This window comes from Bos indicus x Bos taurus, chromosome 20 (genome assembly GCF_003369695.1).
Source record: "Bos indicus x Bos taurus breed Angus x Brahman F1 hybrid chromosome 20, Bos_hybrid_MaternalHap_v2.0, whole genome shotgun sequence".
In the NCBI taxonomy this organism is placed as follows: Eukaryota; Metazoa; Chordata; class Mammalia; order Artiodactyla; family Bovidae; genus Bos; species Bos indicus x Bos taurus.
In genome coordinates, this window is record NC_040095.1 from 32,470,008 (window position 1) to 32,484,364 (window position 14,357).

Here is a 14,357-nt window from a genome sequence, read left to right on the forward strand (position 1 = left end):
AACCACGTTCCTTCGGTCAGCCCTTAATCAAATAAAATGATTATGGACTTTTCACTTGGTCCTTCCATCCAGCTACTAAGAGCATAGACGGTTTTGAAGAAACCTGACTTGGCTCAGGTCTTCAAGGAGCTAGCTGGCTAAAAGATACGGCTTGGATTGAATATATGTGCTGTATCAATGCACCATTGCAACTTGAATAAACTTAGAATAATGCCTAAGATTTATTGGGTGTTTATAATGGAGCCAGAAGCCTTGCATGAATTACCTCATGTAATCTTTACAACAGTTCTGAGTAGTATTTAACAGTTTTAATTTGCAGGCTTAGTAAAGTTAGGAAATTTGTCTCAGATCTGTCAAAGGGATTACCAGCTGCATGTTTGCATCTGGTGAGTAATCTCGGGGTTTTCCAGGAGTCCAGTGTCCGAAGATCCTGAACAAGGTAGACTTGGATGATGCCAAGCGGGGAAAAGTTGTGCCTACATCCGGTCCCGGAGGGCCAGTCCTCGTCTAGCCTTCTTTACCAGGGACCATCTTGATGCAGCCTGTCTGATCACGTCTCAGGTCAGACGGCTCCCGGCTGATTCTCAAACAGTTTGCTGTTTGCTCTGAGAAGCAAACAGTAATACTCTTACACAAGCGAGGGCGGGTGTGGGGAGAAAAGACTGAGAAACGTTAGACGTGGGAACGTTCTCCACAGATGGGGAAGGGCCTCAAGGCGGGTCCACCTTTGCAGCCTCCACAGGTTCCAGACACTGATAAGAAAGAGCAACAAGCTCCACCGCCCGAACACTAGGCTAAGACCTATCCCTGACCTTGGCAAAGACAGTAACTCATGACCGCTCGCACCCTACCGGCTGCTGCGGCAAGTGAGCGCACCGGGGCAGACCAAGGCACGCCCGACCGCGTGATGTATCCGACCGCCGCCAGGCCGGGACCTTCCCCCGCGACCCGCCCCGCCCGCGAGCCCCTCCCATCCTCGCTGCTCCGTCTGCCAAGCCCCGGCGCCAGAGGACCCACGACGTCACCGCAGCGCTATCGAGCCTCCAGCCCGCCCCCCGTGCGCCTTCCTTTTCCTCCCGTCCCGTGACGCGGCGGCCCGGCGGCGTCAGTGGACACACTCACACGCGCGCTGCGGCCCGGCCTGCGCCCACCCCAGCATGGCAGCTCTCGCACGCCTCTCCTCGCGCCTGCGGTTCTGCGCCTCCGCCCTCTCCTCAGCGGGCGTCTGGTCCAAGGTAAAGTGCAGGTGAAGAGCAAGGCCTCGCCCGGAAGAACGCGGACGAAAGCCTGAGCGTTTTTTTTTTTTTTTTTTGGTCTGTCCACACCCAGCCTCTCCAGCCCGGGAGCCGGCATCTGGGCGCAGTACCCAGGGCCCCGAGGCGCGCCGACGCCTCCTTGCCTCACTGCTTCTCCGCCTGGCCTCCTTGACTTGGTTCTGCACCCGCTTCCCCAGTGAGGCGAGACGCGGCACAAAAGTGCGCGGAGAGGCCCTGGCTCGCGTCTCCATTTCGCGGGCAGTTTCTTGGGAAGGGGCTTTGGCTGCAGGAACGACCGGGAGGGTTCGCCGGCTTAAGGAGGGCAGGGGGCGACGGCTGCAAGGGGTAGGTTTGCGCTCCGAATTGGGGATCTCGGGGCGGAGTCCCCTCTACAGGCCCGGAACTGAGGGCTGGGCTAGCCAGGGGTCGGCTCGAGTTTGCCGCCAAGGGGGTGGAACGCTGCGCCCCTTCTTCTCCCTACGAGGCTGCGCTGCACCTTGGCGGTGGGAAGCGGAACCGGGACTGGAGCGCTTGCCGGCGCGTTTACCTCGCCACGCCGAGTAGCCTGTGGAGGTCTGGCGGTGCCAGGACGCGGGCTTCGAGCGCGGGCATCCCTTTCTTCTGAGGCTCCTTGGGATTTCCGTTTTCAAAGTTCTTTGCAAACGTTGTCCACTCTCACTGCAAACTCTTCACGAACGGTAGTATCTCGAGGCCCTCGCGCTGCGATTGTGGGCTGTGTCGTCTTTTTTCCCCGCGTGTCCTGTCCCCGCCTGTAAGCCCTCGCTCTGGTGCGGTTCTTATCCGGAGTCCTCGGACAGGACCAGAGTGACGAGTATAGGAGACTAGCTTACCTCCGCTACTTCCGTCACCACGGGAGCCTTTTCCTTGGAAGAGTCAAAGAAAAGTGATGTTTTTGAATAATAGTTCTGAGCTTAAAAGTGTGCCTTGAACACTTATCTCCTCACAAGGAACTCCTCTTTTTCCCCATTGTTGTGGCATCTTACTGGCATCCACTCTGAGAGCGGTGAACGGAGAGGGGCTGTGACTCACCGGTAGGTGAGTGCTAGATGGTGATTAAGAACTGGAAAGAGTTACACATAAATGCCTGTTAGGAGGCATTTTGATAATTGCAGGTAGCTTTGGATTTGTAAAGCATTGTTAGAAGGGAGCTCGACCTTCTGTCATTGCTGTGGGCACTGAAACGAGTGCAAATCGGGACACAGCGACCTCCTTGGGCCAAGGTTAATAACATTCCTTGTTTTGGCACTTTGTGTGTGCATGCTCAGTCGTGTCCAACTCTTTGCGACCCCATGGACTGTAGCCCGCCAGGCTCCTCTGTTCATGGAATTTTTTTGGCAAGAATACTGGCGTGGGTTGCTATTTGCTATGCCAGGGAATCTTCCCGACCCAGGGATCGAACCCACGTCTCTTGTGTCTCCTGCATTGGCAGGCAGATTCTTTACCCCTGGGCCACCTGGGAAGCCCTGCTAGTTACTTATTTGCCTAAGTGTAATTTACTTATTTTCTTATTGTATTATTAAACTATTCCCAAAGCCCAGCAAGCGTCTTCTTAGATGGCCGAGTTACAAATTATGGATTTTCCTGTATCTCATCTCTCCTTCAGGATTTGATCATAGGTCCAACTCCCCTTTCTCCGTGTTCCTCCAGCATTTGGCACTTAAATCCCTTAGTGTTTACCCCTTAAATCTTCACCTCCTACTTGTGTTAACTGTAACATTTGCATACTTGTTTAACTTTTTGAACGTGTAGACATCATCTTCATAACCAGATGAAATTTGCAGACCATATTGTATGCCTTTTTCTCCATCTCTCTGAGCATTACGCACTGCCATGCATAGAATAGACACTCAACACATTTCCTACGTGGATGAGAAAACACTGTGGGCAAACTTATGGAGTAACCTTGAGGACATAGATTTTTTTACTAAATATAACCAACAGGTAAAATGAGGTAGTTTTTTTTTGTCTTGTTTGTGATAAACATGTCTTCCAGACTTGAGTGTGCATCAGAATTACCTGGAGGCTTTATCAAATAGATTGCTGTGTTCATCCCCAGAGTTTGCCATTTAGTAGGTCCTGGTAGGAGCTTAGTACTTTGCGTTAATTAGTTCCCAGATAGTAAAGCTGCTGGTCTGAGGACTGCATTTGCAGAGCCAGTGGCATTGGCTTTGACCTAAACAGACTACCCGAAGGTATCTTCCATCTTCCTTAGTCCATGATTGTTTTGGAGGGTATGTTTAATACTATTTTCCATTGACTATAGAAAATTATTACTGAAAATAAAAATCTTAAAACTACCATTAACACTTTAGCTATTTCTCTTCTTTGAAAACCATCTTTTCCAGATTTATCTCCAACCCCAGACTCTCCTGAACTGCCTTCCTTCCAGTACAACTTACTGGTTCATGTCACTCAGTACTTCTCAAGTCTTTCTGATCAAAAATGAACCAGCCGTAACGTGGCATTTTCCTTCCTTGTTTGTTTTTATTATGGGTAACAGCACCGGTATCCATCCAGAATGTAAGCTGGAAATTTAGAACCATTCTCTCCTCTGCTCCTTTCTTTAACTTGCAGTTGATTACCAGTGTCATGGTAATGTTGTAGTTGTTTAGTGGCTGTTATCCTTGTAAGTTTCATTAGAGCAGAGACTATGCTTGTGAGTTTATTTGTTCGTTAACTCTCTAGTCTCAGTATTAAGTATGAAAGGGAAAGTTGCTCAGTGTCTCTGACTCTTTGTGACCCCATGGACTATACAGTCCTTGGAATTCTCCAGGTCAGAATACTGGAATGGGTAGCCTTTCTCTTCTCCAGGGATCTTCCCAACCCAGGGATCGAACGCAGGTCTTCCACATTGCAGGTGGATTCTTTTCCAGCTGAGGCACCAGAATGGGTATTTTAGAACAAATAGAGGAATGAATGAAAGAATGAGTTCCCCTGCCACTTTCCTGATTCAAGTTTTTGTATGAGAGTTGTGACATCTCTGTTTCAAACAAAACAAAACACTTTGCTGTCCTTTCCTCATTGAAGGATGAAGTTGAAGCTCTCTAGTGTTGTCTTTAAGGCCTTTTGCAAATTGCCCTGACTCCCTTACCAGCCTGATCTTCATGAGCTTCTCTCCACAGTGTGATCCTGCATGCCCTTGAAGACACAGTCTTTCCACATCTTGGTTGGAGAAGGCGATGGCACCCCACTTCAGTACTCTTGCCTGGAAAATCCCGTGGACTGAGGAGCCTGGTAGGCTGCAGTCCATGGGGTCGCTGAGAGTCAGACATGACTGAGCGACTTCCCTTTCACTTTTCACTTTCATGCATTGGAGAAGGAAATGGCAACCCACTCCAGTGTTCTTGCCTGGAGAATCCCAGGGATGGGGGAGCCTGGTGGGCTGCCGTCTGTGGGGTCACACAGAGTCGGACACGACTGAAGTGACTTAGCAGCAGCAGCCACATCTTGGTACCTTTGCTCAGGCAGCTCCCCCTTTCTGGAATCCCCACCCTCATTATTTTTTTTTAAGTCTTGGCACACTTTTACACTTTCTGATCTGCTAGGCAGAATTCATTGCTTATTCATCTATGATCCTTCAGAGTGCTTCAGGGCATCCCTCCAAATTGGAATAAAATATGTACATTCCCTAAAAAACAAAGTATGCTGTTGCTGCAGAGCACTGGCCCATGTCAGCAAGTCCTGTGAGCTCCTTGTGATTCATTTGTGTCATAAGTTAGTGATTAATTATTCATGATAGTGTCCATCTTTGGTCAACGCTGGTCCAGTGCTGGATACCTAAAGCATTTTAGCACATGTCACTACTTCCTTTTGGCAGTAATGCCATGCTGTCCTTGTAAAACTGTGTATATCCACTTAAATGTTAATGCCCTTTCCTTTTAATGGTGTTCTCTGAACCTCTCTCCAGATGGCCTATCCTCCCCACTTCTATATCTATATGTCCAATTTTGAGACTGACCTGGGCAATGTCAATCTTTCTGTGTCCTGATGTATTTAACTAACTATAGGGTGACAAGGGAGAGAGCATGTAGTTGTATAGTTCCTATCATTAAGATAAAATTTGTTTAAAAATAAAAAAAGTGTGGTTTGTGTATTTTCCCTCAGACGTCTTCAAAATGAAGTGCATTTTCATTTCACTAAGTTCTGGAGTGTTGAATGACAGAAAAAAGAAATTTAGGTGAAAGAATTAGTGGTAGAAGTGGTTAGAAAGGAAGGAGTTCTGGATTGGGAAGTCATGAGATAAAACATAGGCTCCACAGTAGAATCTGATCTCAAAGATTCAGTGTAAGAATTTGAAGATAAGAACAAAGTGGGAAGAGGGAGAAGATTTTGAAAGAACTAGATTTAGTAGAAAACAATTTTGCACTGTAAGAATTTTATTTCTTAGCTTCATTATGTACTGAATCACTATTATTTCTTTCCCTCAATAGTGTTAGCAGAAACTAGTGGCAACAATGAGATGGAATTTTGCAGAAGGTAGGAGGGTGGAAAAACAAAACAAAATATATTATGTTAATGTAAAGGAAGATCTCAGTGGAAAAAAAAATGCTCCTAGAATCAGTAGCTGTCAAAGCTGTACAGTGTTCATTACTCTTCATTCTTTTAGGTAACTGCTGCAAAGTTGAAGGTTATTTTATTTATTTCCTTATTTTTGTAGTAGATGATGCTTGGGTTTTTTCACATCATTATTTTAATATTTAAAATATAGTGGAAGGTAGAGCAGTTTAGAGCTCTACTTGAATTCGGTTATCATAGGAATTAAGGTAGGTAATTAGAAACATATTTCTCCCCACCTCCCTGCCAATTCTTGGAAGGTGTTGGGTGTCTGTTTCTTGACCACCAGAAGCAGGGAATGTGGGAAGGGATAGTGGGCAAGGAGTATGTGTGTCAGAGAACAGATTCCAAGGCTTTCTCAGGGGTGCTGCCTCCAGGTTGTGGGCAGTTCGCTGGACTTCAGGCCTTGAAGATCCACAGCAAACTTTCTGTGGTAACTGGCCTCAGGCATCGTGCTTCCTCTTTGTCCCACTGCCTGCAGTTCATATTGCTGTTTGCCCAATAATCTTTGGATACTTACACTGGCAGCTTGATTGCAAATAAAGTAATTACATTAAAGTAATCTTAAAGCTGGTGCTCATTTTTTTTTTTTTTTCAAAATCCCCAACAAAGATTGCTTGGATTAATTGGCTATAGTATGGATCATGTTAAATTCTTTGTAAAATCAGTAATGTGTCTGTTTTTGCATGTGTGGAGGGTAGAGTGGGGAGGTTAAAAATGAAAATTAAACTCCCAATCAGTGTCAGGTTAATCTTACTGCCCTGGCGGGGAATGGAGAAAAGGTTGCATTTCCTAAGTGAAGATCATATCCCCTGGGTATCTTCTGTAATCCAGGCTCAGGGCTAAGTGCTTCTTAGCTTAATAATAATACATAATTGTTTGATCTGTACTATATCCCTGGGAAACAGTTATCATCGTTTGTATCAGGCTTTTTTTTAAAAAAAATATTAAGAGTGTCTTATGTGATACAATTACATGTCTAATTATATGGAAATCATTGACAGGAATTTAAAAAAAAATGATCATCTTTTTGTAAACCCTGATAGCTCGGTTGGTAAAGAATCCACCTGCAATGCAGGAGACCCTGGTTCGATTCCTGGGTTGGGAAGATCCGGTGGAAAAGGGATAGGCTACCCACTCCAATATTCTTGGGCTTCCCTTGTGGCTCAACTGGTAAAGAATCCACCTGCAATGCTGGAGACCTGGGTTTGATCCGTGGGTTGGGAAGATTTCTTGGAGAAGGGAAAGGCTACCCTTTCCAGTATTTTGGCCTGGAGAATTCCATGGATTGTATAGTCCATGGGGTCACAAAGAGTTGGACATGACTGAGCGACTTTCACTTTTGTAAACTTAATGTCACTGCCACCCCCCTCCACCCGCCAAAAAAAGAGGCTCAGAAGTTAAGTAATTTTCTCCAGTTAATACTTCTACTGACATTTGAAACAAGGATATTTTAGACTGAGATTAATAGAGTGTGGCCCATTATGCCACTCTTTCTCAGTCAATACATATCAAATGTTGTTATAATAAATAGATAATACATATCAACAAATATTGTTAACTGAACATATGCAAAATGAACAGACCAATGCTGAGTACCTGTAAATTCTTTATTATCTTGAGTCCTTCTCACATTCTCTGAAAATACGAATTAGTTTATTGCTTTTAAGCTTCACTTGGGTTTTTTCTAAAATACTTCTGAAGTTGTTTTGGGGAGAGATGTGGCACAAGAGTCTCAGTAATTAAAAAAAAGATTTACATATGTATTTGGTTGCTGTGGGTCTTAGTTGTGGCACTTGGGACTTTTGATCTTCATCACAGCATGCGAACTTTTAGTTGTGGCAGGTTGGTTCTAGTTGCCTGACCAGGGTTCAAACTTGGGCCCCCTGTACTGGGAGCTCAGTCTTAACCCCTGGACCACCAGGTAAGTCCGCTTCTCAGTAATTTATGACTATTTGTAATGAATGATACTGTTCACGGGGTTCTTCCAGCAAGAATACTGGAGTGGCTTGCCATTTGAATTGCGGTGATTGAGAAGACTCTCGAGAGTCCCTTGGGCAGCAGGGTGATCAAACGAAGTCAATCCTAAAGGAAGTCAATCCTGAATACTCATTGGAAGGACTGATCCAGAAACTGAAGCTCCAGTACTTTGGCCATCTGATGCAAAAAACCAACTCGTTGTAAAAGACCCTGATGCTGGAAAAGATTGAGGGCAGGAGGAGAACAGGGCAACAGAGGATGAGATGTTTGGATCGTGTCATCGACTCAATGGACTGGACATGAGTTTGAGCAAACTCCGGGAGATATTGAAGGACAGGGAGGCTGGCATGCTGTAGTCCATGAGATCGCAAAGAGCTGGACACTACTGAACAACAACAACCAATTTTAACTACAGTAAAAAATGTCAGAGGAGCTATAAGTTTGGAAACATTAATAGATAATTGTGTTAGATTACTAGAGTGTACGGTCATATTGAGAGAATTTCCAGTCTTCAGCAGTTTTACCCCCCCAAATTTTTTAACTTTCTTCCTCTTCCTACTAAGGCCCTCTTTACCTTTCACTGAAAATAAGGACAACAAGAGTTCTTCATGAAAAAATAAGACACTCATAAAGGTTTGTTGTACATAAGTAATAAAATAGAAGTAGTGTAAGACTGAGGATTTTTGAAAAGGACAGAGAGGAACATATTGTGGTAGAGGGCCCCAGTGATAGAAGGCTAAACCTGGGAACTGGTCTTGCTTTAACACTGTGTAGTAAATTACAAGATCCTTATATCTTCAGAAACTTCACTTGTAAAATGAGTTGATTGGATTAGATATGTGTGTATTTTTCTCTTCTCTGTTTTTTAGGCGTGCATGTGTGCTCAGTTGTGTCTGACTCTTTGCCACCCTATGGACTGTAGCCTGCCAGACTGTCCTTAAGATGTCCCAGGCAAGAATACTGGAATGGGTTGTCATTTCCTTCTCAGGGGCATCTTCCCAACCCAGGGATCAAATCCCCATCTCTTGTGTCTCCACTGTACCACCTGGGAAGCCCCTGTTTTCTAGGAGATATCCTCAGTTTCATTTTATGATATATATGTTGGCCTCGTTAGGCTATCAAAGTTTTAAGTTCTAAGATTAAAAACATATTTTCATATATATGTGTGTGTTAAAACAGAATCAAGTAAATCCCTGCTACTTGAGTATAGGACAGAGGAGACCGCTGTTGGTGGTTCAAGCTCTTTCCTTCCTATCCCCACCTCTGCTTATTTCCCTTTGTGTGGGCAGTGTGCCACGGTAAACCACTCTTCCTCATCTGACCTTGACCAAGGTTGCAGTTTAAAAAAACAAAGGTCATTTAGCACCTATACCTTTGCAGATCTCATTGGACTTTCAGTATAGTTTCTTAATCTCCTTTTGTGTTGTGTGTTAGTTGTTCAGTTGTGTCCTACTCTTTGCGACCCCAGGGGGTCTTACCCACCAGACTCCTCTGTCCATGGAATTCTCTATGCAAGAACTCTGGAGTGGGTTGCCATTTCCTTCTCTACCTTTTGTATTAATTGACACTTTTTATGACCAACCTAGACAGAATAGCAACCCACTCCAGTGTTCTTGCCTGGAGAATCCCATGGACGGAGAAGCCTGGTAGGCTGCAGTCCATGGGGTCGCACAGAGTCGGACACGACTGAAGCGACTTAGCAGCAGCAGTAGCAGCAGCAGTAGCAGCGGCAGACAGAATATTAAAAAGCAGAGACATTACTTTGCCAACAAAGGTCCGAAGGCAATAGCAACCCACTCCAGTACTCTTGCCTGGAAAATCCCATGGACGGAGGAGCCTGGTAGGGGGCAGTCCATGGGGTCACAAAGAGTCGGACACTTACTGAGCGACTTCCCTTTCACTTTTCACTTTCATGCATTGGAGAAGAATATGGCAACCCACTCCAGTGTTCTTGCCTGGAGAATCCCAGGGACGGTGGAGCCTGGTGGGCTGCCGTCTTGGGGGTTGCACAGAGTCGGACACTACTGAAGCGACTTAGCAGCAGCAGCAGTCAAAGCTATGGTTTTTCCAGTAGTCATGTATGGATATGAGAGTTGGCCTATAAAGAAAGCTGAGCGCCGAAGAATTGATGCTTTTGAACTGTGGTGTTGGAGAAGACTCTTGAGAGTCCCTTGGACTGCAAGGAGATCCAACCAGTCCATCCTAAAGGAGATCAGTCCTGAATATTCATTGGAAGGACTGATGATGATGCCGAAACTCCAATACTTTGGCCACCTGATTCGAAGAACTGACTCATTTGAAAAGACCCTGATGCTGGAGAAGGGGATGACAGAGGATGAGATGGTTAGATGGCATCATTGACTTAGTGGACATGAGTTTGAGTAAACTTTGGGAGTTGGTGATGGACAGGGAGGCCTGGCATGCTGCAGTCCATGGGGTCGCAGAGTCAGACACGACTGAGTGGCTGAACTGAACTTTACTGAACTGATACTTTTTATGAAAGGAGATTTTGGAGGGAGAAAAAAATGAGAGCACTCATTTATGCTTTTGCCTTGATCCCCTGGGGTTCTCTGTCTGGGAGGCTCTGATAGGCATGGGTGTGAGCTTACAACATCGATGGACGGGTTAAGGGACAGTGTCTCAGGAGTCAGGTGTCATTCTCTCTACCCCCTCTCTTTTTATGTGTGCATGCTCAGTTGTGTGTGACTCTTTGCGATTCCATGGACTGTAGCCCACCAGGCTCCTCTATCTATGGGATTTTTCAGGCAAGACTACTGGAGTGGGTTGCCATTTCCTCCTCCAGGGGGTTCTTCCCAACCCAGGGATCGAACCCACATCTTCTCTATTTCCTGCTTGGCAGGCAAATTCTTTACCCCTCAGCCACTGGGGAATCCCTCTTTTTTTAGGTTGACTACATAGTGAGAATAAAGGAGAGATGATGTTAAGTATGAGTGATTGATTGCAACTCAATCGACTGTATCATTTTTCCTGTTCATACTGTGAATGAAGTGTAAAGAGGGAAAACAGTTTAAAACTGATGGTGAATGCGCGCCAGATAGCCTGACTTGCACCAGATAGTACACTGTGATGAGACTGGCCGCGCCCCTCTTGGAGTTAAGAGTTTGCTGTTTTTCTCTGGCATCCATAAACTCTAGGCTCCAGAAGGGAATGAGTTTTTTGTGTGCTGTTCTTGTCCTTTCCAGAGGTATTCTTTGATACCCAAGATTGGATCAAGGCCAAATCTGTAGTATTTATAATATTGAGAGCAGCAGTTGTATCTTAATACTTATTAGGTTGGAATAAATAGCAGAGTATTTGGCACATATGGGTTCTCAGGAAATATTTGTTAGTTGTATTGCTATCAAAAATCGATATTGACGCTGATACTGTGAATTTGAGTCCCATCATACACAGTATCTACTTTCTTTTACTCTTTGAAGGGGCCCCAAATGACACAAAGTTTTCCTTATGTAATAGAAGATATGGATCATAAAGGGATTCTGGTGGTAATTTGTGAATAGAGTATGTCCACCCTACTCTTTTTTTTTGGTTGTTGTTAAATATTTATTTATTGACTTGGCTACTCTGGGTCTTAGTGGCCACACACAATATCTTTTTTTTCCCTTATTTATTTTTACTGAAGTATGTTTGATTTGTAGTGTATTAATTCCTGTCATACAGTAAAGTAATTCATTTACACACACACACACACACACACACACACATATATGCATATACATTTTTTTAAATATTCTTTTCCATTATGGTTTACCATAGGATTTTTTAAAATTGGAGGATAATTACTTTTCAATGTTGTGTTAGATTCTGCTGTACAGCAAAGTGAATCAGCTATAAGTATACATAACATATATCCCCTCCTTCTTGAGCATCCCTCCCCGCCCCCACCCCACCCCTCCAGGTCATCACAGAGCACCACGCTGAGCTCTCTGTGTTTTACAGCAGCTTCTCACTAGCTGTGTTTTACACATGGTAGCATATATATGTCGGTGCTACTCTCTGTTTGTTCTGCCTTCGTTTTTCCCTTCTGTGTGCCCAAGTCTGTTCTTTGTATCTGTGTCTCTATTCCTACCTTGCAGATAGGTTCATTTTTCTAGATTCCATATCTATACGTTAATATTTGTTTTTCTCTTTCTGACTTCTTTCACTGTGTATGACAGACTCTAGGTTCATTCACATCACTACAAATGACCCCATTTTGTTCCTTTTATGGCTGAGTAATATTCCATTCTGTATATGTACCACAACTTCTTTATCTGTTCACCTGTCGATGGGCATCTAGGTTGCTAACATGTTGTGCCTATTGTGAATAGTGGCATGCAGGATCTTTAGCTGTGGCATGTGAACTCTAGTTTCAGCATGTGGATACAGTTCCCTAAGCAGGGATTTCACCTGAGTCCTCTGCCTTGGGAGCCTGACTGGAGTCTTAACCGCTAGACCATCAGGGAAGTCTCTGTCCATCCTACTCTTAAGATGAACTACTTACAGCCCCACTCTTTCTAAGACAAGCTAGTAGAATTATCCTTGTATATATAATAATTGAATATATTCGTATACATGCAAAGTAAACACAAGTTTACAAATGCTTGTTCACTTAAAGATGTTTTTTAATATTTTAGGGATGTATTTGCTACTTTTCAACTAGCACACGTCACCATACCAAATTTTATACAGACCCAGTGGAAGCGGTAAAAGACATTCCTGATGGTGCAACAATACTGGTTGGTGGTGAGTAATAGTATTGTTTTCCTTTTGATTTTCGCAAAGCAGGGAAATCACAATGGTGAGGTGATTAAAAAGGCTAATTATTTTATTACTTTGTTAATAAATGCCAGTTATTAGAAATGCCAGTTATTTTATTGTTTAGTTATCAATTCTTTATCTTATTTTATTTATTACATATTATCTATTTTTTATTATAGTGTTCCCTTTCTGAAAGTTTAGCAAGGTTTAGCACTTTATAGCTGACCTTTTCTTTCCTTTTCTATTTCTTTTCCTATATTATTTGAAAAGCTGACACCTTAAATGGGGATATCTTATTAGTAGCTTTGAAAAATCCCTAGATACTTGGGAATTCTGCTTACCTTAAAACGTTTGCATAAAAAAAAAAGTTTGCATGTATCTTAGTAGCCCACACTGGCCATTCCTTTTGTTCCTCCTCATTTTGGAAGCTAGAGAGCACATCCACATCTATCTGTTAGTGAGCCTCTCAAGTTCTATTGCTTCTTTTGTTTAGAATGTCTTTTACCACCCCTCTCTCACACTCATTAAACTTGTTGCCTGATTCTTATACGTTTCTTTGGATTTCTAGGCCTTGGTCATAAAAATCAAGGGTTATTTTTAGGGCTGTTCTTCATTCATTCATTCAACTCAGCAGTCATTGAATTTTAGACCTAATACCCTTTTGAGGAATTGTGTAAAAGAAATGAAAGTCATTGGCTTAGGCTTCTAGATCTGCAGAATCTACCCAGGAATGTAAAACAAACATGCTTGAAAAAGTAACTGTGTAAAGGTTCAATTTTAAAGTGGGAAAATAACAAATATGTAGTTAAGTGCAAGAAGAGCAATGTGTAGGTGGCTGTATTAACACATTGCACTTGGCTTTATACTTATGAATCAAGGACTTGGCAGTGATGTCTGATGCTATATAATGATGTAAAACATTTGGAGATAGCTATATGGCCATTTATTTTATTTCATTTTTTTGAGGTTTATTTTTGCTTTGTTTTGCCAGTAGAACTTTAGTAAAGTGACTTGCCAACTTTTTTGATCTAAAAACACATTTTACATCACAATCCAACAAACACACATGTATGTACTATGTATACATATATAAGTGAAACAAAAGTTTTTCAAAAATGTCTATCCTGAGTGTTAATTTTTTTCTTTTTGGAAACTTTTTCTCAAAGCAGTTTTAGGTTTATAATAAAATTGACAGGAAGGTACAGAAATTCCTCATATACTCCTTCCCCATACATGCATAGCCATTATCAACAGAGTGGTACTTTTTTTTTTCAACCAGGAATGAATTGCATTGACAGAATCACCAACATCCACAGTTCACCTTAGGGTTCACTTTAATGAAGTAAATAGTGTTGTGCATACTATGAGTTTGGACCAAAGTATAATGACATATATACATATCATTATAATGTCATACAAAGTATTTCACTGCTCATGAAAACTTCTGTACTCTGTGTATTCATCTCCCCCCCCACCCCTCAAATTCCTGGCAACTGTTGATCTTTTTACTGTCTATGACCACTTCTTAAGTTGCTGAGATGTATCTGTGCTTTTGCATAGTGGGTCTAATAATGTGCTGGTACGTTTTTCTTTTTTAAGAAAAGAGTAACAGATACATTTCCTTGGAAGAAAATTACTCTCTACATAAAATTATTTATCTTCTTGGCCCATTATAGGTTTTGGGTTATGTGGAATTCCAGAGAATCTTATAGGAGCTTTGCTAAAGACTGGAGTAAAAGGACTAACTGCAGTCAGCAACAATGCTGGGTAAGTGTGTGTTTTTAA

The 14,357-nt window shown here is 43.1% G+C and overlaps 1 protein-coding gene across 1 annotated transcript in view; it reads left to right on the forward strand.

Moving 5' to 3' along the window:
• Positions 1–986: 986 nt before the first annotated feature.
• OXCT1 (3-oxoacid CoA-transferase 1) overlaps positions 987–14,357 on the forward strand; it is a 159,273-nt gene continuing 145,902 nt past the window's right edge. Inside the window, exons 1-3 of the mRNA XM_027520028.1 lie at positions 987–1,235; positions 12,449–12,557; positions 14,249–14,339. Of these exons, the coding sequence (XP_027375829.1) occupies positions 1,158–1,235; positions 12,449–12,557; positions 14,249–14,339 (278 nt within the window). The 5' untranslated portion in view covers positions 987–1,157. The remainder of the gene's footprint in view (positions 1,236–12,448; positions 12,558–14,248; positions 14,340–14,357) is intronic.